We start from the raw sequence: 14,537 nt of genomic DNA on the forward strand, positions 1-14,537 counted from the left end.
TAACTCGCCCACCCACACCCAACACCCACATGCCTAACTCAAATGAGGCGTGCGAATTAGGCGTGCAAGTTAGGCGTATGAGTGTTGATTGTGGGTATGGGTTTTGGGTGTGCGAACTCTTACATGATTTAAAGGTGGCGATGTACCGGTGTACCCTTCATTTTTGCAGGTGCGAATCTCGGTATTCATGTTTAATTACTATATTCAAAATACTAATAAGCATTACTTGTGAGCGTAATACAAAGGAAACCCCGGCCTCCCAGCTGTAGTCTTCCGTCTTCCGTCTTCCTCCCATTTCCAGCTTTACTTGCGGATGCGAATAGCGTTCACTGTATCCATCATGGCCAGCATGGAGGCCTGATCCTCACCTCCCACCACCAAGGAACCAATGCTGTACCTGAAAATCCCGCCTGGTCCGCCGCGACCATGAGTCCAGCCGGTGATGACAAGGCGGCCTTCTTCCAGCTCCTTGGAGAATTGCGCCTCGAAGGCATTGCGGTCTCCTCTCACAGCAAGAGGCGTCAAGAGAGAGGCGCAGTTCAGACCCCGGGAGGTGAAGTGGTTCCGCATCAGCCCCAAGATGTAGCTCCCGGTCAACCGCACGTTCAGGTCGATGACATGCTGCTTGTTGTTCTCATCCAACATGATGTCCGCCCCCAGAGGACCATAGTAGCCCTGGTCAAACACATATTTGGAGATCTGTTTGGCCGTCTCACCGTAGTACTCCTCCCAGTGCTTTTGGCGATTGAAGTCGACAAAGGCGCCGCTCCAATAATTACGCTCGTCTAGAATTGGCTCGGTGCAGCTGACCCAGACGGAGCGCCCAGTCTTCGTGACGAAGAGATTCAGACCACGGGGGACACCCGGAAGCATGTCCTGGAGAATCAGGCAGGCTGGGTTCAGATGCTCGTTAGCGGCATTGACGCTCCGGACCATGCTGGCGGTCTCTTCCTGGAGGCCCTCAAGGCAGTCGGCGCGGTCAGCCTCGTCCTTGAGAACGAAGACACCTTGGCCGCCAACTGCTTGGGGGACCTTGACGACAAATGGCAAGTCACGCTTCTGAATAGGTGCGAGCATTTTCTGCACCTCTGAAGCGACCAGAAGAGGATCCTTGGCTTCCTCATGTGACAGATGCGAGTCGATAACATCCGAGCGAGGACTAGTCAGAGGTGCAAAAGCCAACGTCCTCTTGGAGAGCAGCTTGTAGTGAACGTCGGTATCAACAGTCAACGTACGGCCGTCCAGGATATCCAATGGGGTGTATGAGAAGAGCTTGGTGTCACCTGCTCTCTTGATGTCCGACGGCACGCTGATGAACCTGACCTCGGGCCTCTGAGCAGGGTCAAGCTGAGAATAGACACGCTCGGCGTCCTCGCGATGACCAGGCACGGCGGTGAGCTTGGCGAAGAAGCCGCTCTTTGGGGGCTCAACGTCGAACAGGTAAAGAGGAATAGGTCCAGTCTGAAAAGCGTGGTACTGAGCCGCGGACCCTAGGCAGATACGAGCGTAGATGTCGTTATCGAGCTTTGGGTACCTCGGGGACTGGTACGCATACTTGACCGGCTTCGGGAAGGATGGCGCGACTTGGGGCCCCGGGGGAGGCACGGCCATGACGAAGCCGACTTCATGACCATTTCCTCCATCGAGAGAGTAGAGGTCGAAGAGGGTTTGGTCAAGCGTGATAGTCGGAAGAGTGGGAGCCATTAGAGCCGAGTGGGGCGATGTGCCTGACTTGATATCGACAGGTGAGACTTGACGACTTGTGCAACCTTCTCAGGTCCTAGTTGGCAAAATTCAGTGTATCAAGATGAATCATGACGACCGAGTATGACAGGATCTGCAGTCATTCTTATAAACACTCTTGATTTTCACAATCAGTCTTGTTTAAAATGGGACAAGTTCCCCGAACTGCTAGAATTCAGAATTGCAAGCGTCAGTCGCAGCTTGATGGGGCTACGAACTCCCACGGTGGAATGTCGCAATGGTCAGCTCAGGGCATCGATGGAGCACTAGCGAGCAACTGTCAGCCTATTGAGTCACAGAGAAAATATTTGCGGATAACAACAGACCGTTCTCGTCTATTTGCCTCCGGATGTCCACCACTCTAAGCCCCAAGATGTGACGTGCACATGGCAGCGGGTCCGGGGGCCAACCATAATGCAGTGCGCTTGTCTCAACTCGTGGTCCATGACTTCGATAGTCCCAAAACGATTTTCCCATTCCGGCTTGTCGCGCACTTAGGTCAGTGAGGGCCTGGTTAGAGTTGGCTAATTGTAATCCTAGCTTGGCAAGGAAAGAGGGCAGTTCAGTCACAGTGGCGAGAGGCCGTCGCAAACTCTGTCAGCTAGGGGGGTATGGTCCCCAGCAATGGGTCAGGCAACAGAATGTGGACTCTGAATTGAGACTGTTGAGGCTTGAAGACTACATTTGATCATGCCAGCTGGTTGGTGGCGAGAGGGTGCTCTATCCTCACGGCTGGGGGTGAACGCGGGAAGACGGTCCCGTCAGCCATGCGCTGCCCCATGTCCATGATGGACTGCACTGCTGTCAGCCCCGTCTTCATGGCTGACATGTCTGCTGACGTCTACTTTTCGGAGTGGCTCCAGACAAAAACAAAATCGGTGATATCGTGGCCACACATAGCGCCAATCGCCGCTCACCTACAGGGACAAGTTGTGAACAGCCGCACGCGAGGGCAAACTCGAAGGCGCTGACCCACGTTGGCACATTGTCTCCTAACCGGCGAGGACGATGCTTATGCCCTGGATTATGGCAACACAGCCGATAAAACCATGCCTTCTTCATGGTCGTGGCTTGGCATAACATGGCCGATGCACCGTTATTCTTCTCATCCTGCTGTCCCCATGCAAGGCCAGGGTCCGGGACCAGTTGTGCAACCTATCCACGTGCGTCGGCTACCGGTCCAGGCCAAAATTCGGGCTCTGATCTCAGCCTTGATCTGATAATTGTCGTTCAGAGGGACCAACCATGGCTCCCGAGTCTAGGTTCACAGAAGTCGACCTGGGGGATGGGATCGAGGCCATGAAAACAGGTCACGAACCAGGCGCAGACGAAGCCGAAGCAAATAGCAGTACCGGTAGAGCCGAAATAATGTCGACCGAGTCCACCGGCAATTTCGCAGCAAAGACGCATCCCGGTGGCGTCTCCGTGGATACAGATCGTAAACAATCGCAATCCTCTCTCCATTCATCCTCCTCCAAAACTATATCACAGTCCACGCTTTCAGGGGCCGAGGAGGGGCCGCTGAAGCGAAACAAGAGAGAGACATCACCTCCGGCTTATCAGGATGTGGAGGAACAACGGAGAGAGAGTGATGCGACGACGTCCACAATCACCACAACTACCACCACAGAGATGACTGTGGGAAAGCAGGAAACCCGTGAGGAGAGGGCTTCTGGCAAGGGATTCTTTTCCTGGCTCACTAGGACAAGACCACCTCCAACATACCCCAGTGAAAGGACCGTCTCGCCAGAGTACACTGCCGGAATAATTAGCCGACTGACATTCCAATGGATGTCATCAATGATGTCCGTAAGTACCGACCTGTGTATTATTGTCTTCTGTCTGCCCAGCACACGAACTCCGCTCTCACATCTCACCATATCTCATATATCGTACACTTGGACCTGTCTCTTGAATGAAATAGGCAGCTGAGCCGTTGCAAAGGCGTATTCCACCCGTTGGATAGCACATATCTGCGAGCTCGGGCATCTTCCCGATGCGGACGCTTTCTCCTTCGTGGACTGACAACTAACAAGTCTTGACCAATAGGTGGGTTTCCGGCGACCTCTCAAAATAAATGACATCTGGCTTCTCAATCCTGACCGGTCTGTCGAGGCCCATGCCGAGCTCGTCAGGGCCGCGTTCGAAAAAGGCGTCGAGGCAGGTTACAAAGCACCTCTGTTCTGGGCCTTGTACAGCACATTCAAGGCTGAGTTTTTGTTCGGAGGCTTGTGCCGGCTGATCTCTGACCTGTTCGTTGTCGGGTCTCCCTACACCCTCCGCTACCTCATCCAGTTTGCGCTGGAGTCGTACTATGCCAACTTGGAGGGCGTCGAGCCGCCTCCTGTCTCCCACGGTTACGGTCTGGTCTTCGGAATCATGTGCATGCAGGTCATACAAAGCTTTTGCACAAACCACTTCTTCTACAACGGGCACATGGTCGGCGGTCAGACAAGAGCGGTTCTCATCACAGCCATCTTCAATAAGTCGCTGAAGATATCAGGGCGAGCCAAGAATGGAATTAAGCCGCCATCATTCAGCGACACCCAGGCAACGTTGATCAGTGGCGACGAGGACTCCTCTGCGCAGCAAGACGAGACAGCGCAATCCCCAACGCACGAAGTGAAAGCAAAGAGTGCAAAGAAGCAGAAGAGTTCCGCTGTTACAGAAATGGGGTGGTCGAATGGGCGGGTCATCGGCCTAATGGCCATCGACTCTGCACGTATTGATGCAGCTGCTGGTTTGATCCACACCGTCTGGACCGCACCGCTCATCACCATCATTGCAGTGGCACTTTTGATCGTCAACCTGAGCTACAGCGCCCTGGCAGGATTGGCCATTCTGATCGTGGCGATGGTCTTCCTCGCAAAGACGGTCGGCAATCTGTATGTCAGGCGCAAGAAGATCAACCAAATCACAGACAAACGAGTAGGCCTCACTCAAGAAGTCCTGTCGGCAGTCAGGTTGGTCAAGTATTTTGGCTGGGAGACTTCATTTGTCGAGCGCATCATTGGTCTCCGAGCTACAGAGACAACAGCGCTGCAGTTCTTCATGGCATTCCGCAACATTGTCACTGCGGTATCGCAGACCGTGCCTATCTTCGCAGCCATGCTTGCTTTTGTCACATACGCCACAACCCACAGCGGGCTCTCCCCGGCTGTCGTCTTCTCATCCATGGCTATCTTCAACAGTCTCCGGAGCCCCCTGACGTACCTACCTGTCTGCCTCGGCATGGCCGTCGACGCCTGGGCATCCATGCAACGGATCCAGGAGTACCTCCTGGAGGAAGAACAGGAGGTTTTCGAAGTCGACCCGAGCCTGGAGAGTGCCATCCAGGTAGATAATGCCACCTTCACCTGGGAGAAGCAGTCCTCGACCGCATCAGTGCCAGGTGCTCAAAGTAAAACATCTGGGAAGAGCGGGACTGAGGAGAAGCATGGCTCAAGTACGACTCTGGTCGAAGAGGAGATGGCTTTCTCTCTTGACCGCGTCAGTATCGATATCAACCGGGGAGAGCTCATCGCCATTGTTGGCGGCGTTGGGTCCGGCAAGACTTCGATGCTCTCTGCACTGACAGGCGACATGCGCAGGACGGACGGGTCAGTGGTCTGGGGCGGATCCAAGGCCGTCTGTGCCCAGTACGCGTGGATACAGAATGCTACTGTCAAGGACAACATCATTTTCGGAAACCCGGCCGACGAGGAATGGTACCGTATCGTTGTCCACGCGTGCTCGCTTACCGCTGACTTCGAAACACTCCCACACGGTGATGCGACAGAAATCGGCGAGCGAGGCATCAACCTCTCTGGGGGCCAGAAACAACGCATCAGCCTGGCCAGGGCTGTGTACTCCAAAGCCGACATCCTGCTACTGGACGATCCCCTAAGTGCGGTCGACCCCTATGTCGGCAAGTTCATCTTTGAGACGGCCATATGTGGTCTCCTCAGCCACAAGACACGGGTCCTCGCAACGCACCAGATGCACGTTCTCAACCAGTGTGATCGCATCATATGGATGGAGAATGGCCGCGTCCGGGCTGTTGATTCATACCTCAACCTCATGGTCAACAACAAAGAGTTTGCCAAGATGGTCCACGAACGGGCCGCCGCAGCGCAGCAAAACAACGAAGCAACCGCCGATTCAGCGATACCAACAACGGCGGTCAGTACCGCGGCCGCCGCCCCAACTGCAGCCGCCAAGGCGGCCAAAGCAGCTGCTGGGAAACTCAAGGACCTCATGTCTACCGAGGACCAGAACACCAAGAGCATCCCCTGGTCGGTTTACATCTCGTACATTACGTCTGCGGACAACATGGCGCTGGTCGCCCTCATAGTCCCGCTTCTTTGCCTGGCGCAGGGCCTGAACATCCTTTCCAGTCTCTGGTTGGCATGGTGGAGCCAGGACAAATACGGTCTGCCGGAGAATACCTACATCGGCATATATGTCATGCTTTGTGTCACTCAGGCCCTCTTCCTGTACGCCTTTGGCATCTGCCTCGCCATCACTTGCACAAGCTCCAGCAACCACATGCTGAACAGGGCACTGCGGAAAATACTGCACGCACCCATCGCGTTTTTCGACACGACACCCCTGGGCCGCATCACCAACCGCTTTTCCAAGGACGTTGATGTGATGGATTATTCTCTGACCGAGGCTCTTCGGCTCTATTGCATATCTATTGCGATGGTTGTCTCCATTTTCGCCTTGATTCTCTCCTATTTCTACTGGGTGAGTGCATCCCGATTTCTCCAGCCTCAGATTCTCGCCTAGTCGTGCACACCCGAGTTACTAACATCGTCAACAGTTCATTTGCGCTCTTGTCCCCGTCATGATCATATTCTTCTTCTCAGCTGCCTACTACCGCGCCTCGGCGCGTGAAGTAAAGCGGTACGAGGCCGTCCTCCGGTCCGTCGTCTTCGCCCGCTTCACCGAGGGTCTGAGCGGCGTGTCTTGCATCCGCAGCTACGACTCACAAGATCGCTTCGTGAAAACGATCAAAATGGCCATAGATAACATGGACAGCGCCAACTACCTGACCTTTTCCAACCAGCGGTGGCTTAACATGCGGCTGGACCTGGTCGGGGTCATCCTCATCCTGACCGTGGGAATTGTGGTTGTCCAGGAGCGCTTCACGCAGTCCCCGGCCATTTCCGGGCTGGTCCTCTCGTACATCCTCGGCGCTACGCAAGTCCTGCAGTTTATCGTGAGGCAGTTTGCCGACGTCGAGAACGCGATGAACGCCACCGAGCGGTTGTACTCGTACGGCAAGGACATCCCACAGGAAGGGTCCACCGTCAACAACGGCGTAGTCCCAAGGCCGCCAACCTCGGCATGGCCCTTCGCCGGCGAGATCACCTTCGACAACGTGCGTATGCGGTACAGACCTGACCTCCCCGAAGTGTTGAAGGGTTTCTCCCTGAAGGTCGGCGGGAGCGAGCGCATTGGTATCATCGGGCGTACCGGGGCTGGCAAGTCCAGCCTGATCGGCGCCCTCTTCCGGATGCAGGAGCTCGACGGTGGATCCATCGGCATCGACGGGGAGGATATCTCCAAGTTGCCTTTAGATGCGCTTCGCTCACGGCTTTCCATCATCCCCCAGGATACGACGCTGTTCCGCGGCACTGTCAGGTCGAACCTCGACCCGTTCAACAACTGCTCCGAATGGCAGCTCATACATGCTCTGCAACAAGCCTACCTGGGCTCGCTCAACCTGGACGATAAGGTCGAGGAGGAGGGTTTGAACTTCTCACTCGGCCAGCGGCAGCTCCTCGCACTCGCCCGGGTGCTGGTCAGGGGAAGCAGGATTGTCGTGTGCGACGAAGCTACCTCCAACGTGGACCTGGAAACGGACGAGAAGATCCAGAGCACGATGCTCCAGGCCTTCAAGGGCAAGACGGTGCTGACAATTGCGCACCGAATACGCACCATCATCAATTATGACCGGATATGCGTCATGCACCAGGGCCAGATCATCGAGCTCGGCACCCCGAAGGAGCTTTGGGAGTTGGGTGGCGTGTTCAGGGGCATGTGTGAGAGGAGCGGCATCGGCGAAGAGGAATTCACCGAAGTTGTGAGTCAATCCCCCAAGCCGATGTTTCCTTGATCTGTTATGAGTCACACAATCATATACCGCTTGCCTTGTGCCGACTGTGACTGACTAGTTTCCATATAGTGGTTCTGATATTGACGACGGAGAACTTCATGGCAGGGGAACTCTCAAGGACGGCATCGAGCAGGCGTCAGGCGTTGTTTCGCATGTGTGTCTAGGGGACTTTCGGTGTTCTGGTGCATAAAGCGTAGTCGATAGAAATTCATAACTTGTGACACGTCCTCGCGAGAGTACTGTCATGAGCTTAAAGCAATTCCCGTGTCGAAGACTCCGCCGGAGAGTGATGGTTTTCTTCCATTGTGTGGAAAGGGTCGGCTAATCCCGTAGTCTCTATGAAAGTGCTGCGCAGCGGCCAATGGTGTATCTTAGGTGATGTCCTGATTCTCGCTCGCGGGTTTGCTCAGACAGTGCTTCCAATCGACTGATTTGTGTTGGGTTGTGTGAGTTGTCCACAGGACCGAGCCCGGCCCGTGAGGACTTTTGTGTTCGCATGGTTCAGCAGTCGAAACCCTCGTCGAATTGACCGCAGCTGTCGCTGGTAAGTCCGACTCTGTTGTCTCGGATGAACAGGGGGACGTTTGGCCTGATTTGGGCAAAGAGGACGGAAGCCAAAGCTTCAATCTCGCCATGAAAACCCTGATGAGTTGGTTTCTAACGAGCAGCAACTGCTTCTCTTCTTCCGGATGGAGAGTGCCCTTGTGACGTATTTCGCACAGCCGTTTATACGGCCGTAGCAAAGCCAGAGCTTGGAGTGCCACTGATCTGTCGGCCTTGGGATCCCTGCAGTGAGTCCTTAAGAAGACCCCGTCAGCCGCAAAGTCATCGGGCATGTTTTTCAGCGACTTCCCTGGGAGCTTGAGCAGTACTCGATTATGGGCTCTCAGTCGATCGAGCATTCTGTTTTGGTCAGCAGGATGTCGGCTTCTATCTTTTTTGACAGCCCATATGAAATAGTAGAGTCGGTTCCACTCAGTGTCTTCGCGGTACCAGCCCGTAGGTCCGTCATGCCGGCCGGCAAGACTGCTACCGTGGTCGCCCAGGGTCACCGGTTGCTGTTCAGGCAGAGCGCTGTCCAGCGCGGAGTCGTTGCGTTCTGCATTTGTTTGCTCGCCAGCGGTGAGCACGTGCTCTGGGGCCTGTCGCTTGGGAGGGTTGGTGGTGTCGGAGGAATGACCCGGGTCGTGGCCACGATGTTTGTGTTTCCTTGCGACTGGGGCTGCAGTCCGCTTCTGGGCCGTTTCGGACATAATATTCATTGTTCCTGCCTCCTTCGCCGGCTTGTGGGGCGACAGGTTAGCGTGCTGGCCTGCGCGCTGCTGGACGATGAAGGACTGGCCATGCTTGAACAAAAGCTGAAGCAGGCCCACGTGGTGTCCGACAAAGAAGCGGTCGGGCAAGGAGCGGCTTGACTGGATGTGCTGCGTGTCGCATCGTGGCTGGAAGGTGGTGAAGGTGGTGTTGGGGGAGCGGATTAGGGCGTGTTTTGTGAGGCCAAGCCTCTCCATGACCGCATTGACTGCTCCAAAGTCACGTTTTGAGTCCAGCCAGACAGCACCAATTATGGCCTCCATGGTGTTGGCCATGCTCTTGCCAGGGCCACAGCGCGGGAACGTACAGTCTTGGATGCGCAAGCGGACGCCAACCTCGGCGAGGTTCCTATTGCTGACCAAGGAGTTTCTTATAGGTGCCCACTGGTCCGGGAGGGGCCGCTTCTTGCTCTCGTACCAGCGGCCTACTAGCTGGGCGTCGGCGACCTTGTCTCCAACCAGGGCCAGGCGCTGGTGGATGGGGTGAAGGGGCATCAGGGCTTGCCTGATATATTTGGTGTTCCTGAATGTGTAGCCGATGATGTGCTGGCACGTCTCAATGCGCGCCTTGGCATTCCTCCCCAGCAGAGCGAGAGAAGGGGCGTTCATGGTCTCGAATAGGCCTTCACCTCATGCCCTGCACCCAGTGTTTGCGCGCCCCCCCCCCCCAGTCTTCCGTATGGGCACATTCCATGCCGGTTCCGTTCGACGCACACGGTTCAATTCGATGGGTCACATGGATGAGACGGATTCTTTCTCATAAGATGCTGGGCGCTGGTCAGTTATCCAGGATTGGCAGGTTGGCTGTGTTGAGCTGGCTTGGGCTGATGAGCGGTGTGATTGAGGTTGAGGTTGAGGATGAGGATGACTCGGAGAAGGGAGATTGGAGTTGGCTCGAGGTTTCCCATGCCTGCCTACAGCTGCTGGGGTCAGGTGACCGGAAACACCAGGGGCAAGCACTACTGCTTCGAACATAGAACAACACAGGTGGCACTCACAGGCTGGTGGCAAAAGACAAGAGGAAACACATCCCAGCTCGAGGCTACATATACACAGGATATCTTCGTGTCATGGGAAGCACCGGGAAGCTGTCCCCTTGCAGGATCTGCCACCACCATGACAAAGCCGACTTAGGTCCAAGTTCAGAGTATCATGGTGTGGACAGCTGTGTGGGGTTAGGGTTGAGAGGGGGCAAGTCCAGGCCAAGTGGGGTCAGACAGGGATGAATGTGACTTGAAAGGCTGGCTGTTCAAGGTGACAACCGCATATAGGCAAAGGCAAACCAGAGCCACACTCCATGACAGTCAAGATCAACACTGAAAAGTCCAAGAAACATCTACCAAGAGGCGATGAAGATGCATTTCAATCCATATGTAATAGTCTGATCCAGAAGACTTAATTTAACATTGTGTTTTCTTCTGCAGATCTTCCAGTTTTATATCAACACCTAGGTATATCACCAACGTCCCCTAACTGTATAGAATCATTGTCTACTTGCTGGTAGCCTTAAATGCAGTGGATTTTTGTTTTTTTTGTATTGAATTATTTGAGTCTAGGTCAATGAATTATGGTGTGGTGGACAAGACTGGCTGCGTTTCATGGGCGGATTCCTCCGTATTGGACAACTACATTGCGCAAGACACACTCATTCTCTGGGCCAGGTATAGAACGCATCTATATTTTCCCTTCTTCCTTTTCGTACCCATCAGCCTCTACGCCAATCGATTCTTGCTTTTCTAACGTTTCTCTTGTCCTATTCGCAGTTCAACTCCCATTGGGAACCTGAGAAGGACATCCTGGAGCGAGAGATCGCTCCTAGCTCATTCCCCGAGATTTTGAACTCGTGGTGGTGTAAATGCGGAGTCTCTACCAAAACGGGCCGTCAAAATGATTCCTAGCCCAGACTCACTCTGCCCCTCAGTGCCACGCCGATACGAACGCTGCGCGTCTCGCTGTGCCGGTCCGTCAGCCCGTTGGGAGCGGTTCGGATGAGAATACCACCCTGCCGGGGGCTTTGGGGTGTGTTCCTGAGGAGTCAATCACTAGCGCATCGGAAACAGAAGCCTAGAATATCAGAGCCCGCAGGACTAAACTCGTTGTAGCAGGTGTAGGGGGAGCTGTACATTGCATTGCATCCACCGGGGAGTGATGACTTAATAGATAAGAAAGTACACCCACGTTATTGGACGTCTGCATCACACCATTTGGTTTCTGTCGCCTAGCGATGGCATGATCGATGGGCGGGAGCACCTTTGAGAAGCATTTGGCCCCCCGGCCACACGAGTAGACTTGGAATTAGATCCCAATGTCAATGCCCGCGGCGAATATACATATATGTATATATATACACCATACCCCCAGCTATGCTCAGATTAGTGGCTCTCCCCTTGGATCACCTCTGGTCTTGAGGTGGCCCGTTTAACAAGATCACAACACGCCGCGTGAGATTGTTGCGTCGGTGAAGCAGCCGTATAACATTCAGCAATGTTAGCCCAGCTCTCACTTGCGTCGCTGGTGCCGGCAATATCGCTGGCTGCGACCATTCATCCCCGTGGCAACAGTGGTCTTCACGCTCGACAAAATTCAAGTGAGCCATGTGCTGTTGTCAGCCATGAGTGGGCCGCTCAGAAGGCAGCCAATGTTTCCGGTAAGCGCGGCTTTCAAGCTCATGTCCAGAACCAACGGCCACAGTAAGCTTACCATTGCCCACGAACAGGAGTACCAGTAGTAGACGGCCAACTGGCATACGACTGCCTAAACTCAGTTCCGCTGCACGCGGATGATGCTGTTCGACTGGTTCAGTCTATCCAGCCATACTTGGAATGGCAGTCAAGTTAGTTGCTATACCGATGTGAATGCTTGCATTATTGATGATTCGACCAGTGCTGATGCAAGCATCGAATAGCTATATCGTACCTGAAGGATCCACCGGCGTCTTTTCAGTTTCCTGCATATGACATTCCGGCCGCCTTCGAGGAGATCATCAGCAACGTCAAGAGCGGCTTGTATGCCAATGAGTATGAGTTCCAGGCAGACCTCTACGCAGCTTTCAACCTGGCCAAGGATGGCCACTTCAGATTCATTCCGGATCTCATTGGTGCAGCCATTCAATTCCGAAGGCAGGACATTGCTCTGGCCTCGGTGAGCCTCGACGGGGTTGCTGTTCCTCAAATCTATACGGTTTGTAAGTATAAGCATAAATATATGCTATTCACTGTTGATATCGATGGACAAAGATGTGAACTGATCCTATGACAGCCGATCTACGGGCTTATAACAATGGCACTTTCACGAACCCGTCTCCAGTGACCCAGATAAACGGCGAGGATGCGGTCCAAGTTTTAGAGGACCTGTCTCTTCTAGGTGCCCTGCAGGATCGCGACGCTCTATACAACACGCTGTTCTACTCGCCCGCTTTCTACGCCTCCAACAAGGGCGACTGGCAGGGTTACTTTGGTGGCACAGGCCGCTATGGCAACATTTACCCAAATGCATCGACTTCTTTGACTTTTGAGAACGGCACCACAATCGACATCCCCACTGTTGCGCGGGTCGTGGGCGACTTCTCCAACATCACGGACGGAGAGTCTTTCTACGCAAAGTACTGCTCGGGCACGGTCCCAGTCACAAGTGTGGCCACGCCTACTCCTGTCCCCACGCCCGCGCCTGGTGGTAATCTGACAGGCACAGCACCACTGGGATATCCGACTCCGGTTGTCATAGCCTCGGATGGGTCTGCAGGCGGCTACTTCCTCCCAGACAGCGACGTCGCAGTCCTCGCGCTGCTTACCTATTCGCCAGCTATCCCGGCCGAGTTCCAGCTCGCTGTGCAGACCCTCATCGAGGACGCCAAAGCGGCCGGCAAGACAAAGCTGATAGTAGACGTGTCGGCCAACGGTGGAGGTTACATTTTCCAAGGCCATGACACCTTCAGGCAACTATTCCCCCAGATCCAGCAAGATGGCTTCAACCGCTTCCGCTCCAACGAGCTCTTGCAGATCGCCGGCAAGCAGTTCTCGGCAGCTATTCCGCCTGGTTTCAACCCCGAGACGAGTGACAACGACACCCTGATCAGTATCTGGGAGTCATATCAGAACTTCCGCTTCGATCTGAACTTGACGAACCAGTCATTTATGTCAGTTGAAGACAAGTTCTCCCCAGAGACGATCAACGGCGACGAATTCACCCCCATCCACCGGTGGAACTTCGACGACCCCCTGTTGACCATCAACGAGACCTATGGCATCGGCTTTGACGTGACAGGTTACCGCTCCCGAGCGAACAACTTCACACAGCCCTTCGCAGCCGAGGACATCATCCTCCTTTATGATGGCTACTGCGCCTCAACATGCACGCTGTTCTCAGAATTCCTTCGAGTGCAGGCCAATGTGCGATCCGCCACGTTCGGTGGCCGCCCCGGGCTGGATGACTCGGGAGAAATCCCCATCATCCAGAACTACGGTGGCGTCAAGGGGAGCAACAACGTCGGCTACAGCTACTTCAACCAGCTCGCGGACCTCTCCCTGGCCATCCAGGGCAACCCGGTGAACACGACATCCGCGCCGGTGGGGCCATTGTCCGCTGAAGAGGTCTCGCTGCTGGAGCTCAACCTGGACACATACGCGGCCAACCGCAGCACGGGGACAAGCATCAACGTCCGTGACAATATCCTCAGGGACAACCTGGACGATGGTGTGCCCGCGCAATTTATCTATGAGCCGACCGACTGTAGGCTCTTCTACACGCCCAAGAGCATAATCGACCCCGAGGAGCAATGGCGGCAGGTGGCGGAAGCAGCCTGGGGAGGAGGAGACTGTGTCGCCGGCTCGCTGGGAACTGGCGAGGACAAGCTGAAGAGGACCGCGGTGCGCAGTGGCGAGCAGTGGAAGAGAACTGTAGAGCCCAAGGTAATCAGCTTGCCGGACAAGAAGCCCGTGAGAACGCTTTGGTGGGAAGCGCAGTTCGACACAAGTGTTCCTTACTAAGGCAGCGGCGAGTTCGATATATACTTCTAGTGATTGGTAAAAATTGGACTGTCTCTGTAGCGATGAACTCGTGCCAGTGCCTACTTGATAGGGCATGGGCGGAAAGACTTTTCCGTGTAGGTTCCCCTTGTGAAGGGGTAGCTATTCATTATCACGGGTCACCTCAGCCTGCCACGCCTCTCCGTGGAGTCCAGGTAGACTAGTTCTTCGCATCAATCTCGTTCTGCTCCTGTTCCAGAATTTCGTGGTTTCCAACGCTGTGGCCTCAGTGCTTGTGACCTTTTTCTCGATATCTCTCGCCCGATTGCTGACGAGGCTGCAAACTTCAGGTCTCGAACTTGAAGTCGTTCCAAATCTTATTCGCGTCAAGAACTGCCGCGAAGCGCAAGAGCT

At 54.6% G+C, this 14,537-nt stretch overlaps 4 protein-coding genes across 4 annotated transcripts; 2 read left to right on the top strand and 2 right to left on the bottom strand.

Annotated features, from left to right (window-relative positions):
* Positions 1-303: 303 nt before the first annotated feature.
* Positions 304-1,704, bottom strand: INS49_007423 (uncharacterized protein; the record flags this gene model as incomplete). The annotated part of the gene is made up of 1 exon (XM_043168188.1): positions 304-1,704. One exon carries the CDS (start codon positions 1,702-1,704, stop codon positions 304-306), a length of 1,401 nt encoding a protein of 466 aa, XP_043029332.1.
* A 1,839-nt stretch (positions 1,705-3,543) lies between these two features.
* On the top strand, positions 3,544-7,924 carry INS49_007424 (uncharacterized protein; the record flags this gene model as incomplete). The annotated part of the gene is made up of 4 exons (XM_043168189.1): positions 3,544-3,552; positions 3,793-6,471; positions 6,548-7,813; positions 7,916-7,924. The coding sequence occupies 4 exons, from the start codon at positions 3,544-3,546 to the stop codon at positions 7,922-7,924; spliced, it is 3,963 nt and encodes a 1,320-aa protein (XP_043029333.1).
* Positions 7,925-8,572: 648 nt separating this feature from the next.
* INS49_007425 (uncharacterized protein) lies at positions 8,573-9,768 on the bottom strand (the record flags this gene model as incomplete). Its single annotated transcript, XM_043168190.1, has 2 exons — positions 8,573-8,644; positions 8,791-9,768. 2 exons carry the CDS (start codon positions 9,766-9,768, stop codon positions 8,573-8,575), a joined length of 1,050 nt encoding a protein of 349 aa, XP_043029334.1.
* Positions 9,769-11,643: 1,875 nt separating this feature from the next.
* Positions 11,644-14,144, top strand: INS49_007426 (uncharacterized protein; the record flags this gene model as incomplete). Its single annotated transcript, XM_043168191.1, has 4 exons — positions 11,644-11,806; positions 11,876-11,992; positions 12,065-12,343; positions 12,418-14,144. 4 exons carry the CDS (start codon positions 11,644-11,646, stop codon positions 14,142-14,144), a joined length of 2,286 nt encoding a protein of 761 aa, XP_043029335.1.
* Between the last annotated feature and the right edge of the window lie 393 nt (positions 14,145-14,537).

This window comes from Diaporthe citri (assembly GCF_014595645.1).
Source record: "Diaporthe citri strain NFHF-8-4 chromosome Unknown scaffold_2, whole genome shotgun sequence".
Taxonomy (NCBI): Eukaryota; Fungi; Ascomycota; class Sordariomycetes; order Diaporthales; family Diaporthaceae; genus Diaporthe; species Diaporthe citri.